This window comes from Xylaria bambusicola (assembly GCF_022495145.1).
Source record: "Xylaria bambusicola strain CBS 139988 unplaced genomic scaffold F5B22scaffold_3, whole genome shotgun sequence".
Classification (NCBI taxonomy): Eukaryota; Fungi; Ascomycota; class Sordariomycetes; order Xylariales; family Xylariaceae; genus Xylaria; species Xylaria bambusicola.
Window position 1 is genome coordinate 1,615,393 of NW_025953556.1, and position 13,445 is coordinate 1,628,837.

At 47.5% G+C, this 13,445-nt stretch overlaps 4 protein-coding genes across 4 annotated transcripts; 2 read left to right on the forward strand and 2 right to left on the reverse strand.

Moving 5' to 3' along the window:
- Nucleotides 1-503: 503 nt before the first annotated feature.
- Nucleotides 504-3,434, reverse strand: F5B22DRAFT_589296 (Calreticulin family-domain-containing protein). The gene is made up of 4 exons (XM_047973730.1): nt 2,895-3,434; nt 2,534-2,816; nt 1,694-2,478; nt 504-1,635 (listed from the first exon to the last, which is right to left on the reverse strand). Exons 1-4 carry the CDS (start codon nt 3,081-3,083, stop codon nt 1,132-1,134), a joined length of 1,761 nt encoding a protein of 586 aa, XP_047835513.1. The 5' UTR covers nt 3,084-3,434; the 3' UTR covers nt 504-1,131.
- An 897-nt stretch (nt 3,435-4,331) lies between these two features.
- On the reverse strand, nt 4,332-7,786 carry F5B22DRAFT_589306 (uncharacterized protein). Its single transcript, XM_047973731.1, has 8 exons — nt 6,961-7,786; nt 6,658-6,878; nt 6,373-6,570; nt 6,274-6,297; nt 5,695-6,198; nt 5,485-5,614; nt 5,046-5,393; nt 4,332-4,924 (listed from the first exon to the last, which is right to left on the reverse strand). Exons 1-8 carry the CDS (start codon nt 7,215-7,217, stop codon nt 4,762-4,764), a joined length of 1,845 nt encoding a protein of 614 aa, XP_047835514.1. The 5' UTR covers nt 7,218-7,786; the 3' UTR covers nt 4,332-4,761.
- Nucleotides 7,787-8,632: 846 nt separating this feature from the next.
- Nucleotides 8,633-9,984, forward strand: F5B22DRAFT_271322 (uncharacterized protein). The gene is made up of 3 exons (XM_047970205.1): nt 8,633-9,045; nt 9,104-9,727; nt 9,778-9,984. Exons 1-3 carry the CDS (start codon nt 8,753-8,755, stop codon nt 9,785-9,787), a joined length of 927 nt encoding a protein of 308 aa, XP_047835515.1. The 5' UTR covers nt 8,633-8,752; the 3' UTR covers nt 9,788-9,984.
- Nucleotides 9,985-12,045: 2,061 nt separating this feature from the next.
- F5B22DRAFT_271360 (TcdA/TcdB toxin, pore forming domain-containing protein) lies at nt 12,046-13,226 on the forward strand. Its single transcript, XM_047970206.1, has one exon. The coding sequence runs from the start codon at nt 12,337-12,339 to the stop codon at nt 13,102-13,104; it is 768 nt and encodes a 255-aa protein (XP_047835516.1). The 5' UTR covers nt 12,046-12,336; the 3' UTR covers nt 13,105-13,226.
- Nucleotides 13,227-13,445: the final 219 nt, after the last annotated feature.

Sequence of the window (13,445 nt, forward strand, 5' to 3'; positions counted from 1 at the left end):
ACTTGGATATACATGGTCTAACTAAGTATATTTGTCTTATGACTCGTACGCAGATGCGCGCGTTACGTACCGGGATAATGAGGTTGCATACAAGGGGACGGCGCCCGGTCAGTGGATGAGATGAATGAATGGGTCATGATGGTAGGGAGTGAAGGATTGGACGTAAGTGGATTAGGCAGGTAGGCAGTCATTGATAGCGTTGATACCCGTGCGGTTTGGTTAGGAATGGATTAAGAAAGGAAATGAAGACGAAATAGAAGAAGAAAAAAACAGAATATAAAAAAACAAAAGCGCTCTCTCCTCTTGTCTTTTTTGTCTTGACATTTTGTGATCGATAACGGTGATGGTTATATCGATCTTAAGGGACGAAAGGAAAACTTCGTATTTCTCCTGGTCTGTGATATGCCGTGATTCGTTACAGAACTACATTAAACTACCTATCTACTCAAGCCATCGAACTAGAGACTCGGTAGGACAAATACACAAATACTTAATGAAGCCATCGACACTCGCACGGTGAATTATATGTGCGATCGTACACTAACACTGGCAAGTAATCGAATTCAACGTCTACCATCCACCAAAAGTATACTTAAGCAACCAAAGATAGCTAGCTCTGCAGTATAATATAATACGGCTTCTAAGCTTTAACCACGGAATCCGTGATAAGCATTCATCCGCCCTATAGGCTAAACTTACTTCTACATGGTTAACCCGATCTACTAAGTAGGCACTCCTATCTCCCATTTATGTCTCAGGTCGCATTCATGGCTAGATTGTGTCAAGTCAAACAGGCAAGTTGAAACGAGACTATTCAAATCCTCGGCAATAGATGTGCTGGGACATATACTCTACTCTAGAAGCTAGATTGATGATAGTCACAACTAGCCAATTCGTCATGAGATAACCCTATAATCAATCACTGCACAAAATTTTCCATAGATATATAAATTGACCAATTTATTGGGAATAAGTAAATACACACGTACGCCATGCGAAGTAACCGACTGCAACAAAGAGACCCTATCCTTGGTGGTATAGTATTACAGGCCCTGGCCATCTCCAGGCCAGCCCTAACCACGTAGAGGTGCAATTATTTTTACTCCTTGCATAACCCAACTATCTCGCACCTTACGATGAGCCCTTTCCAGCCCGCTTGTTCACCTCAGCCTTGACATTCTCGGCACCAGTAGAAACAGCTTCAGCAGCCTTGTCCTTGGCGTCCTTGGCCTTCTCCTTAGCATCAGCAGCCGCCTTCTTGACGGGGGCTGGGGCGCTGCCTCCAGATGTGAGGATACCAGCAAGAGCAAGGATGGTGACTAGAAGACCGCCAATAGCGGTAGGAACTTCAGGAACGAACTTGATGGCTTCAACGGGGTCCTTGGCAGCAATGGTGAGGAAGAGGTCGAGCTTCTCCTTGACGTAGGTTACAGGGTCGTCGAGGAACTTGAGGTCAGATGGAGACTTGGGCTTGTCAGCATCCTTGGGCTTCTCGGCCTGTTCAATAGCCTTCTCAACGGGTTGCTTGACGAAGAAAGTCTCGTCGGCTAGCTTCTTGGCTTCATCGATGGAGTGACCAATGTAGATGTTGTCGAACGACACGTCAGCTTGCATTGTCCAAAGCTCAAAGCCAATCTATTTTCCTACAAGTCAGTGAACGCACTTCGAAAAGAGACTAGGGCAATTAACTTACAGCGCCAATGGGTTCAAAGTTGGCAGGGGTCTTGTCTTCAAAGTAGTCAGGGTTAGCAATTTTGCGAGGTGCCCAGACTCCCTTGTAGTCAGGGTTGTCAATGTACGGGGCACTCCAGGGACCCTTGTAGTCGGGGTTGCTCTTCATGGGCTTGGTCCAAGAACCACATCCAGAAACCTCAGCGCACTTGGGGTTGGGCACAAGAGGGGCAACCCAATCGCCATCCTCTTCGTCATCCCAATCTTCAGGCTTCTGGGCCTCGGGGTCGGGAACGGTCGTGGGCTCGTTCTCGAGCCAATCCTCAGGCTTTTCAGCTTCCTCATCGACAATCTCGAATGGCGCATCCTCATCCCAGTCCTCTGGCTTCTTGGCCTCAGGGTCAGGAATACGTGCCTCGTCAACCCAGTCCTCGGGCTTCTTATCTTCAGGGTCGTCAATCTCCTCTGGGGGGTTGACAGCTGGTGAGAACTGGTCAAGGAGGCTGCCCTCACGAACGGTCTCGCCATCCTTTTGTACAGTAAAGGTGTTGTTGGGCTGGACAATCAAAGTGTACAAGTGAGTGAACTTGTCAATGTCGGCCTGGGCAGGGGAAGAAAGATGCTTCTCCTCGTATTCGCCAGTCTTAGGGTTCTTGTGGTTGAAAATGAAGTGAACCTTGTTGGTGTGGCCGCACTTGTCGGGACCAAACATAATGACGTATGGAGAGGCGTTGCTGAACTCCTCTTGATGAAGCGCCTTGTTGTCACGCAAGAGCTTCATGTAGGCACCACCGCATTCGAGACCCTCTGGACAGATACGATTAGCTTATGTAAAGATGTGAGAAAGCAATGAGAAACATACTCTGCAGCTTGACCTCGTATTGGACCACAAGAGTCTTGTCCTTAGGGTCAATCGCCTTGGGGAACTTGGCAGAGATAGCGTGATGGGCGGCAGCGTTCTTAGCGACGAGATACTTGTCGCCAACCTGGCCATTGTAGATATAGGGCTCTTCAACTGCCCACTCGCCAACGTAGGCCCATTCCTCTTCCGAGCCCTTGGTGTCCTTCTTGGCGTGGGAGGCTTTCCATCGAGATTCCCAGCCATTACCGAACTGCTCGACGAATTCGCCCTTGGCGGTAGTAGGCTATGCGGCAAGAACAGCAGTTAGCATTTTCACCACCTCCAGTATGCGCTAGGAAGCTATAACATAGGATAGACTCACAGTGAATGTGGGCATCACGGCAGGCATGGTATACGAGGTGGATGGCTTCGCGGCAGCGCCACCGGCACCAGGAGCACCTGGGATGTGGTGTTGGCCAGCGTGACCGTGAGGGCCTCCCATGCCATGGAAGCCATGGGCTTGGGCACCGCCTGCCAGAAGGGCAATAGCGACAGCGGAGTTGAGATGCATAACTGCTAGTGAATAAAATATATATAGAATCAATGAAGAAGCCAAATGGCGGAGAAAGAGACAGCTGTCCACGAAAGAGCTTTTAGTTATCGACGGCAGCCGACCCGGCGATGGTAAGGGAGATCAGATCAAGACGAGGAGGACGAGGGGAATGGGAAACGACGATGAAGGATTCCCAGAGCTGACGACGAAGAAAAATGATTCTCCACGAAAGACTAAAGGAAGAAAGACATCGAGCGGAGAGAAGGAGACAATCAATTGGAATTTATTATCTGCGCGAAGTTGCTAGAACCTTTTTGCTTCTAGGAGAACACCAACGTGGCCTTTTGGGGGGGAGAGGGACAGCTGGGGGGGCCGCGGCAGTAAGCTATCGCTGCAGCGCCCGGCATCCCCAGTAGGTACCATGCTTATAAGGGAGGTTAGCGCAAACTGCCCAGTGTCCTTTAGATGCAGCACAGCACCTAAAGTAGCTCTTAGTGGGGATTAGGGTACAACCTAGAAGAGGTACATGTGTCCCCACTCCAGAAGGGTAGGTAGGTACTTCGTATGTACTTATGTAACCACGCCCCAGCCTGCAATATGCAGAGATATAATCAAGTAGGTATGCATTTGTAGAGACCTACACGAACATGATTGTCTTACAGTCTCGACAGCTTGGATAAGCTACAGTTGGTCGAACCTATCAGCCAAAGCTTCCATGATTCATTCTATCACTAGGAATCCTACTTAGTTAATACACTGTATCAGTTCCCATCAGAATCAGATGGAGCACCGCTAGTCGGTTGCCAAGAGCACCATTTTTAGCAGACTCCGGGGCCTTACATGTCGCAAAACCGTGCCATAATGCCTTACGGCTAAGGTGCCTAAAGCCGCTAGGTTAGCACATCAATTGGCGGATCTGATTGGCTCGATAGACGGTAAGCTTACTAAGTATACTCATTCTACACTGCCAAATACCAGTGAGTACACTAGAAGTTTAATAAAACAGCCCACTTCCTATGAAACTATGTCTCTAACATTTAATCTTATGCCTTTGATATTTCGATTCTAGGCTCTCTAATATAGCATTTTTCTTCTCAGCTGGGTTTCTTCAAGAGACCCGAACAGGAAGTACCTCTAGGTAGGTATAAGCTGGGCAACCACGTGTGATCAGCCACATTACCATCAGCCACATGAAGCCTAGCCACATGACGAAAGACCCCCATTGGCTGTGGGTGTTGACAACAGTTGACGACAATTGACCTGACTACAAAGGCTACATTTACCATGTACCGTCTTTGATCATATGGGCCACATAGATCACAACTGGTTACAAAGACAATGATTGGTCGTGCGAGCGAAGTTGATCATATTGGCTGATTGATTTGCATTGAAGTGCGAAGGGTTGTATAGGCTATAACTGCAACCCCGCGCCATAGCCGTATTGGCTATATTCACGACACATGTTTAGGTGTCAAATACAGGGAATCATAACCACAATGAAAGACCCAACTCAGCCAATCCACTCCCGAGCTTGTGCCGAACCAGGGACTGCCCTTCACTACCCACTTATGCTGTTTCTCGGGCCTCACCTCACTCGGCCCCTGCTTTAGACCGAGATCCGCGTTTCGAGACTTCAAGTGCGCTCGTGACCCGTTCCTACCTTTACCTATTAACTGCCCAGCATCACTTTCATTCGCTACTCGGAAGCCACAACAAGCTTGCCCAGCTTCGATGGGTGAGGAATCATCGGGTTGTTAACATTGTTCGCACTCTTCAGACTCACATACCGCGCCGTAGTCGATGTGGATGTCGTCGCCTTCTTAAGGGGGTTGACGAGAACCTTTTTCTCCGCAGGGATACTATTGTTCATTCGTCAGCAGCCTACTGTAAATGAAATAGGAGTATTCTTTCCGGGAAAAAAAAAAGGAGGAGAAGAAGAAGAAGAAATGGCTCTCATCTTGGGCTCGGGGTAATACATACGGCTTCCAGGTGACCGTAGCGATCACAGATCCATTGTTGGTAAATAGAGGGTTCGAAAAGTCAAGCTGACCAGCACCAGAGTACACGAATCTCCCAGGGCTATGGACGCCACTGGTGAGGGATTTTCCTAGCTCCTTCATGCGCTGTTTAATATTCTTGCCGATGGCGTCACGTAGCTCTGTTTCGTTGGTATGGTAGGCTTTGAGAGACTCGGATTCCGTCATCTCTCCCGTCATCTCTAGGTGCATCGGGTTGTCGCTGTTGGACGAATCGCCCAGGACGAGCTCGACTCCTCCGTCCACGGTCACCATGGTGATTCCGATGTTCCATTTTCCAGAGTACAGCTCACTGGAGTTGAAGCACTTTCATCAGCAGACATACCTTTTTTTTTCTAATGCGATTATGGAACGGCTATCTTCCTGAGAATCAGTTGACTTACTGAGAGTGATGCTGGGGATTCGACATGGAAGAATTGTTGGCGATCTTGATACCGCGGCAATATTGGAACTCTCCCTTGAGCTCCATTTTTGCTGTACCGGGAGATAATGTAAATGTTGAAGAGGCCTTGCCTGAGAAGAAAAAGTTGAAACGCATCAGTAAGGGATCGACATGCCCGATGCGGATGTGAAGGTCTGGTAACAGTACTCACTCCAATGCTCCGACTGCCACCACGTCTTCCCGTTATCAATGTTCTGATCGTTTACCGGCCCCTTCGATTTGTCAATGTTCCTCGTATACGTATACTTGTTTCCATCCGCACTCTTCTGGAACTGGAAGACGCTGCTGGTATATGACTGGTGATCAGGGTCATGGCCGCAGTCGTAAGGGAAGCCCCAGCCATTGGCACTGCCGTATAGAGGCCCGACCCATATAGTCGTTGCTTGATTAAGTGACTGCAGCTGCTCTAGGAGGAATTTCTCCACGAAGAGCGGTTGGGTCACGAGAAATGACCCGCTCACCTCTGGTAGCTGACCTGAGGCAGGATGGCAGAAATTCCCTGAAAAGCCGACTTGTTTCGAGTCAGGTAGCTTGGCACCCCCGACCTTCTCAAGGTACAGAAGGCAATTGGCATTCCCGAGAGTTGTGAAGCCGGTACTGGATTTACCATCCTTATCTCGGTAAGGGTAGATCTGATGAATCATGGAGGTGGGAGCTACGTTACGATCTAAAGTTAACAGTCATGTCCCTAGAAGCAGGCTGTTAAGTTATTTGAAGAATCTGCGCTTACTGAATGTAGGGTGCTCCTTGGCAACTATATTAACCTTAAGTGTCAGTGATAAGAACGTTCCAAAGCATAACAATCTTCGATTCTTGAGATGTCACACACCCTTGTCAGGTAGAGAGACTTTGATACCCAGCGTCGTCAGTCCCTTCTTATTCATAGCTCTAGCCCAGGAGCTACAGAGACTTGAAAATGCAGAGGCAGCAGCATCGTCATCATCTTTCCAGTCGTCGTATTTCATTACTTTACCGTCTGAATCGAGAAATACTGAATTATCCATATCGAAGTTGTTCCAATTCGCGGCTAGTAATGAAGAGAACGTCACCCATCGCGTTAGCAATCGATCGGCAGCATATAGCCATCAAGAAAGGAGAGTGAAAGTAGAATTACAAGTTAACTTAGCATAGAGACGTTCGATGCGATAATCCCCCGGCACGTCGAATTCGTTTTCAATGAACTCGCGTTGTGCCTTCTCCGTCTTCGTTTCCTTGTCTGCCGCCTTCCTGTTGATGAACTGCTGGTCTAGGTCGCAGGCGACACACACCATCCAGCCGTCCAAGGTGTATGTTCGTTGAACGGTCCCCTTCTTTTTCAGGGTCCCTTTGCTAAACCTGAGTCGGTATGGTTTTAGCGGAAGTTTATAGTCAACGGGGACGAAGGTACAAAGAATTGGCAAGGCTCAAGAACACGAACCGAATCTGATGATACACTTTTGTCAGGTTCAACCCAACGCTGTCAGGGATGAGAATTCGCGAGGGTAGCAAGTCTGCCTTCATCTCGGCTTCATCATTGTCCCATTCGATCTTCTGCAGGTCAGGGTACCTGTTGTATAGGCCTTCGAAGCTGGAGTTGATGATGCCTTGGGTTACGGCCATGCCCTGGTCGTAGAATCCATCTGCAGTCTTTAGATTCACCTTGAGGCGTGACTGAAACTCGAATTGTTGAGTCATTGTGAAATTTAAGGTAAGTGAACGAGACCCAAATGGTCGAGGTTGTAGATAATTAGTCAACGACAACACAGAGAAAGCTAACAAGTTGCTCGAAGCTTAGAGAAGTAATAATCGTGCAGTATCAACCGGCATGGCTTTTATAAGTCAGTTGTAGTCTATCAGAAGCACTCCCTTTAGCATGGTTACTTCTTGCCGATTACTATCAGGCTTGTGATCTCCCTCTTTCGCAATAGTCGTTACGAGAAGCAAGCTGAAACACCATGTAGCCTGTCATCTGCCAACATCACAATCCGAATTATTTGTCGCCAACCCCGCTCTCACATATTGTATCTATGCAGTTGATTCGACGTCACCACTAGCTGGTTCTGGTGAACTGGTAGGCAGCCTCAGACTATCGAAGGTCTAGTACACTGGATCTGCAGGACTTCAGCTCGCAGAGCCGCAATTTTGTGAACTGAATGCATGTGTCTTCAAGTGTCATCCCATATTGTGACAAGGGCTCTTGTAGAGGGCTTGGAACTTAGTCATATTCATTAATAATCTACTAGGGGTCTCTAGGGCCTTGATCTCTCTTCTCTTTCTCTAAAGTGGAAGATTGTTTAACTATTTATACTTATTAGTTACGGCTCCTAGCCCTTGGGGCTAGCCGTACAGGTTGGGTCAAATGAGTGGCTAGGTTAGTGGGTCAGTTAGTGGTCAGTGCGTACAGCCTTCCGTAGTGTATATAGCCTAGTTGACGAAGGTCATGACCTGGCAAGTCATTCCTTACTTCGTCACCATATAATTAATAGTGTGTTTCCAGTATTCACCGACGACACTGCACATTGCGCCCGTCGTGACATTATTCAAGCTTTATATAGATAAAAACAAGATCATCAATCAATACATTGAATTCTATATACCATCGCTTATATTTAATAAATATATTAACCATTAATTTAAAATTAAAAAATTAGTTAACTTAATAATTCTAATAAAGGTAACTAGTAATATTTTTAATATTTAAATAGAAAGTATAAATATAGCGTATATATATATAAAACAGGAACTACTTCTATTTTGGTGGAGATTATACTAATTTGGAAGTACCGGCGGATTTTATTAAGTCAACCGGTCATTTTCAAGTCAAAGACCCCAACGCTTCTACTGGAAGTCAGAAAGTTGGAGACGGAAGTGGAGTCCCAACGGGTAGCCTGCGGTAATCCATTTAAATTAACCCTTAATTCTGACACCCTGTACCCCTGACATGGGTCTATCATTAGACACCCATTAGCCAATATTCCGGCTAAGATCATATTCCTTATATCTGACAATAACTGTCCCACCAGCTCAACTTTCCCCTCTTTTTATCCATATGACCGCAAGAGGACGTTGAAACCTAACCTCCAGGGCCACTTAAGCCACATGCCTTGTACAGGGGCGGGGCTTGACCCTCAGACACGTCGCATAAAAGCAGGGGAATCTGCAAACCATTACCAACAATATAACAGTTTTTCACCCAGGCAGCCGTCCCAGCAGCCACGCACTGTTCCATCATGTTGCCACATAACGTAAGAGGTATTGCAATGGAGGAGTCCGACCAGAAACTCGCTCAAATGAAGTCGATAATCAATGAGATCAAGGCTATCTACAACCAGGGCACCCCGTTATTCACCAAAGAAGCCATGCGGAAGGTCGGTCAAGAACTCGAAATTTGCAAGACAGTTACTTCGGGTCGTCGATATATCACACTAAGGGGCATCAACGGAGTCAATTATACGAACCCCGTTGATCACCCCCGGGAACAACTTACGTCGAGAGCCGAGTTATACGTTGGGGGTTCAACTTGGTCAGTGATTATGTCCACTCATTCAACCGATCCCCTCTCTAACGATGCAATATAACAGGGTTATAAACTACAACTCAATCGAATCTCTTACAAGGGAGAGAGACATTGAGTTTTTCTCTCCCCAGCGTGCATACCTGGCGATGGAGATTAATGCCTGTTACAGAGAGCTAGAAACCCCTCTCATTCCCGATGAAAATAATTTGCAGATATTTTCTACCGAAGATTTGCTCAAAGCTTACCAAGATATCGGACGACAATGGAGGACTAGCGACTACTACCAACAGCTTCAAGCGGCACTTGCTAAAGTAAAATCCCCTATTGCTTTGGATAAAATCATTGGCGTTGCATTAGGGCCCTTAACAATACAGACTCAACTTAACCATCGCTCCGTCCTCCAGCATATACTATTGTCTGCTATTCAATCGATCTTCATTGAACAGAATGTATTATCGGCTTCGAGTAAGCGATATGTGCAAGACCCGGTATATACACAAGAACATCAAGACGCTTTATCTCTTACCGAGTTTACCATGCTTGAAGATCCCCAGGCATTTCTTGCCTTGGACAATTCAAGTGTTCTGCTGTCCATTTGTGCCGATATTCCGGTGAAAGAGATTATAGCAGACATTTGCTGTCCCGGTGTTATAATATGGGATAGGAAGATAAATGATTCTGTTTTAAGGTGAGCTTCCAAGGTATTAAGATGATGCTTTAAAACCGATGTTTAACAAGTAGCGATTAGAACTAACCTAGACTCTTCGAGGGTCGACAAACTTCTCGAGCAAAATTATCATGAGTTGCACTTCCCATTTCACGAGTCATTCAGTGATCTAGTTATGTATGTTAGGAAGACTACTTGAGGAGGATGATGTTGTTGCTGCAACTATGCTGTACTACTCAGGTACTTATAACAAGATGTCACGCAGAATCACTGCTGTTATTCGCAATGCCTTATCCCTCAATTTTCTGCTTACGTGGAAATAGAGTTATAGGAGAAGGAGCAGTTAAATCTCAAATTGAATCAAATGAGCGGATTGTATTTTATATATATAGATAAAACGAGCGTGGTAATGGTGGTAAAAATGCAGTTCCCATCTATTCTTTAGATCCAGATCTAAATGAATGATATATGTTGAATGATAACAGACCAAAATTCTGCAACTCGCACCTATATCCAGGTGCAAATGAATGACGAGAGTTGGACGATAACAACTAGCGAAAACAATTTAACACCTGTACTTAGTATCCTGGTCGAAATGAGTGACATGAGTTTGACAGTAGACCATCAACATTGCTTCGCTTCCCCCTCTTCCGTGGCCCAGCCCAATTGAACCCCACACTTTGCCGTGACTATTGTGGCGGAGTGCGGCATCGAAAGCATCTCGCCGTGGATTTGTTATCGACGATCACCCTGAAATGACCTGCCTGGCCCACCCGGTTACACGGGGATCCGATCATTTCGTCATGGGTCTCACACCCACACTCGGTTGTGTATCTGACGTATTGGCACATCTTGCGAGTTGTTAATACTGATGTGTACCTGAAGACATGAGATAATAGGCATACCTTTTAAGATAGTCTTAGAATCCTCAAATGCTGGAATGAATTTTGTTTGTCTTCTTGTTTGTCGCAGGTAACTGTTCGGTTGATGTTGAGTGATTATGGTTGATATTGAAATTCCAGGACAAAGGTGGTGGGTGTAAGGCTCTAAATACTCCTTTGCATTGGTATGATTTTCTATTAACATTGGGAGCCTCGGATCAGAGAAGGGAGTTGGTTTTCGAGACTGAATCAACGAGAACATAACACCACGAAGGCGTAGATTCGTTGGTTTCAGAAACGAGGTGATGATAATGCAAAAGACGGTAGTCCAGGGGCCAGATACGTTTGTGCCATTCAAGTAAAAGGCAATGATCAAGTTCGGATTATCGTGGGATGAGGATGCCTGCCAATGTTAGTTGGTGAGGTGTTCTCTTAGCGCCGACAACCTCCGCCTCATTTGGTAAATTGTACAATTCCTGATCTCCCGCCGCAGAGCCCCCTCACGCCCCTTCCCAGGCATGGCTCTTGAAGCGTCCCGCCGCAGGATATCGACTCCCTATTGACTCCCTGCGTAGGCATCGCTTCTGAAGTTTCGCTCCAACAACTGCCCATCCGTCGCCGCCTCTCACCTCATGGGGGAGCGGTGTATGAAGTCGTTGACGAGCATTCTAATCTTCGGCCCTCCGAAGGCGGTCCTAGACAGCGAGCGATAGAAGAAGGAGAAGTACAGGATCTTGAGAAGGCTCATGGTTTGGATGGATCGTGGATGCCGATCCTCAAAAACATAGAAGAGGAGACAAGTGGCAACACTTACCGGATTCAGTTTATCAATGTCGAGGATCCGTCACAGACACGATGGATCAGCACCGATGACGAACACATCAAGCGGTTCCGGACTCTTATGGACGAGAAGTTGAAGCGGATGGCTCGAGGGTTTGAGTATGCAAAGGGCAGCCTAGCCCGTCGCAGCAACGCCCTCGACGCCGAAGCCGTAGACGGTCTGAATTCTATGTTTGTTATCAAGACACTCATTGAGGAGCCATCGGAGAAACCCGCGGTTGGGCTTCCTAGTGACGGGTCAACGCTGGCGATGGCCCTCCAGGTGCACACAGCTACATCAACATTGCGCAGCTCGGTCATGGTGTACTGCAAGACACGTCCAAGGTAGCACAACTGGCTAAATTGCTCGTCGAGAGCGAAAAGACGGGGCAGAAGACTTTGACAAGCTGCACACGGGCGCTCAGTCGTGGTCTAGGGACTGCTTCTGAGGTGGCGGGTATCATCTTCGCCGGTGCCAATGTAGTTTTGGATGCCGTTGAGCTCGCCCACGCCGAGACCGAGGACCAGAAGGCTGTCTTTATAGTACACCTTGCCTTCGACTCTATCAGCCTAGGTGTGGCCGCAGGAGCTACTGCGGCAGGCATTGTCGGTGCTTCGACCCTGAGCGGCGTACTAGGCAGCGTGGCAGTACCCCTGGCCGGGTTAGGCATTGCGTTTGGGGGTTTGGTCGAAGCACTGGGCAAGGTGGCGTCCAACGCACAGGAGGTTGGGCGTTACTTTGGCGATGCGGAAGACGCGTACAAGCGCGGTGCTTACACACTTGAAGATGATGCCAAGGTCTTGTTGCCAAAGCGATGCGCGGTCATCAAGAAAGTCGACCTCAACACTCGCACAGTCACGTTCGATAGCCAGTATATATACCGCACATATGTCAGCGGTGGTCTCTGGTGGGCAGGAACAACTACGAGGATGGACTTGGACCGTAGCAAGGCTCTCAATGTCCGAAAGAAGATTGGAATACAGTCCGACACCTGCCAGCTACCTGTGAAGAGTGACGATGAATACAAGTGCCTCGTCCTGCCGCTGACCCCCAAGTCGTTTATCAGGTACAACTACAACTACCTGCCATTCTCTACATCTCGCGGAGACTATGGCTTTGACGTCTTGCGACGGATGGAAGGTGAAGGAGAGGAAAGCTTCCTCTTCGACTTCTTTCGCCCCCCTATTCACTGGATCATTGATACGATTTCGCATGAGTATGTGGATACGGGGGTTACTATTGCGTTGACCTCGAACTCGATGAGGCTCCAGGTACCGCCACTTCCATATCCAATGTCGAGCCGGTTGAGTTACACGATCCAGGGCGCCGGGGGCTCCTATGCTATTGGGCTAGAGAAAATTGCGGATATAACCCTGTCAAGCTCAAAAAGTACTACAAAATGGCTTCTTGATGTCAGAACACTGAAACCTCAGACTGTTGAAATCGTTGATGAGTCGTCTGCTAAAGTCTGTGATATAAGTATCTTCACCTCGGACGCCAATTATGAGTCCCTTTTAGTTCTCAAGTCAAATGGCGAAACACTGAAAGTCGATTTGAAGAACAAAAGCACCTCTACCGTACAGGTCGACGCCGACACATATCCCCAAGGGAGTGCAGGTGTGGACACCCACCTCCAAGACTTGGACAAACGGAATCAGCTGCAAGGGCAGTATATCATCGTGACCATTACAAGGTGAAGAAACTCGGCAATGAAACTACTGATGAAATGGTAGGACGGGCGTATTATGAGGTGTCTAAGAAGCGAATGCTATTCACAAGAAATGCGCCCGCGGCACTGACAGCGACGACTCAGCTAGGGGGTTTTGTCGGCGATGTTGTCTATTTCTACTCTATTGAGCACCAAGCCTTCTGGAGAGTAGACGCCAACACCGGGGTTTGCAAAGCAAAGTATGAAGCCCTGTTCAGATCTTCAAAGAGGTCATTAAAGAGCGTGTGGCTGGAAGGTAAGGTGATACCCGTAGCAGCAGCTGTCACGGAACCAAGGAAGCCTAATTTCCGATATACAGCACGGACTAAG

What these genes read in the sequence shown, in the direction of transcription:
- F5B22DRAFT_271360 (XM_047970206.1), top strand. Translation starts at nt 12,337, where the DNA reads ATGGACTTGGACCGTAGCAAGGCTCTCAATGTCCGAAAGAAGATTGGA.
- F5B22DRAFT_271322 (XM_047970205.1), top strand. Translation starts at nt 8,753, where the DNA reads ATGTTGCCACATAACGTAAGAGGTATTGCAATGGAGGAGTCCGACCAG. An exon ending in TACGTTGGGGGTTCAACTTG is followed by an intron (nt 9,046 to 9,103) that starts GTCAGTGATTAT and finishes GCAATATAACAG; the next exon opens with GGTTATAAACTACAACTCAA.
- F5B22DRAFT_589296 (XM_047973730.1), bottom strand. Translation starts at nt 3,083, where the DNA reads ATGCATCTCAACTCCGCTGTCGCTATTGCCCTTCTGGCAGGCGGTGCC. An exon ending in ATACGAGGTCAAGCTGCAGA is followed by an intron (nt 2,479 to 2,533) that starts GTATGTTTCTCA and finishes GTATCTGTCCAG; the next exon opens with AGGGTCTCGAATGCGGTGGT. An exon ending in ACTTTGAACCCATTGGCGCT is followed by an intron (nt 1,636 to 1,693) that starts GTAAGTTAATTG and finishes GTAGGAAAATAG; the next exon opens with ATTGGCTTTGAGCTTTGGAC.
- F5B22DRAFT_589306 (XM_047973731.1), bottom strand. Translation starts at nt 7,217, where the DNA reads ATGACTCAACAATTCGAGTTTCAGTCACGCCTCAAGGTGAATCTAAAG. An exon ending in AGTCTCTCTACCTGACAAGG is followed by an intron (nt 6,298 to 6,372) that starts GTGTGTGACATC and finishes AGGTTAATATAG; the next exon opens with TTGCCAAGGAGCACCCTACA. An exon ending in GCTACGGTCACCTGGAAGCC is followed by an intron (nt 4,925 to 5,045) that starts GTATGTATTACC and finishes AATGAACAATAG; the next exon opens with TATCCCTGCGGAGAAAAAGG.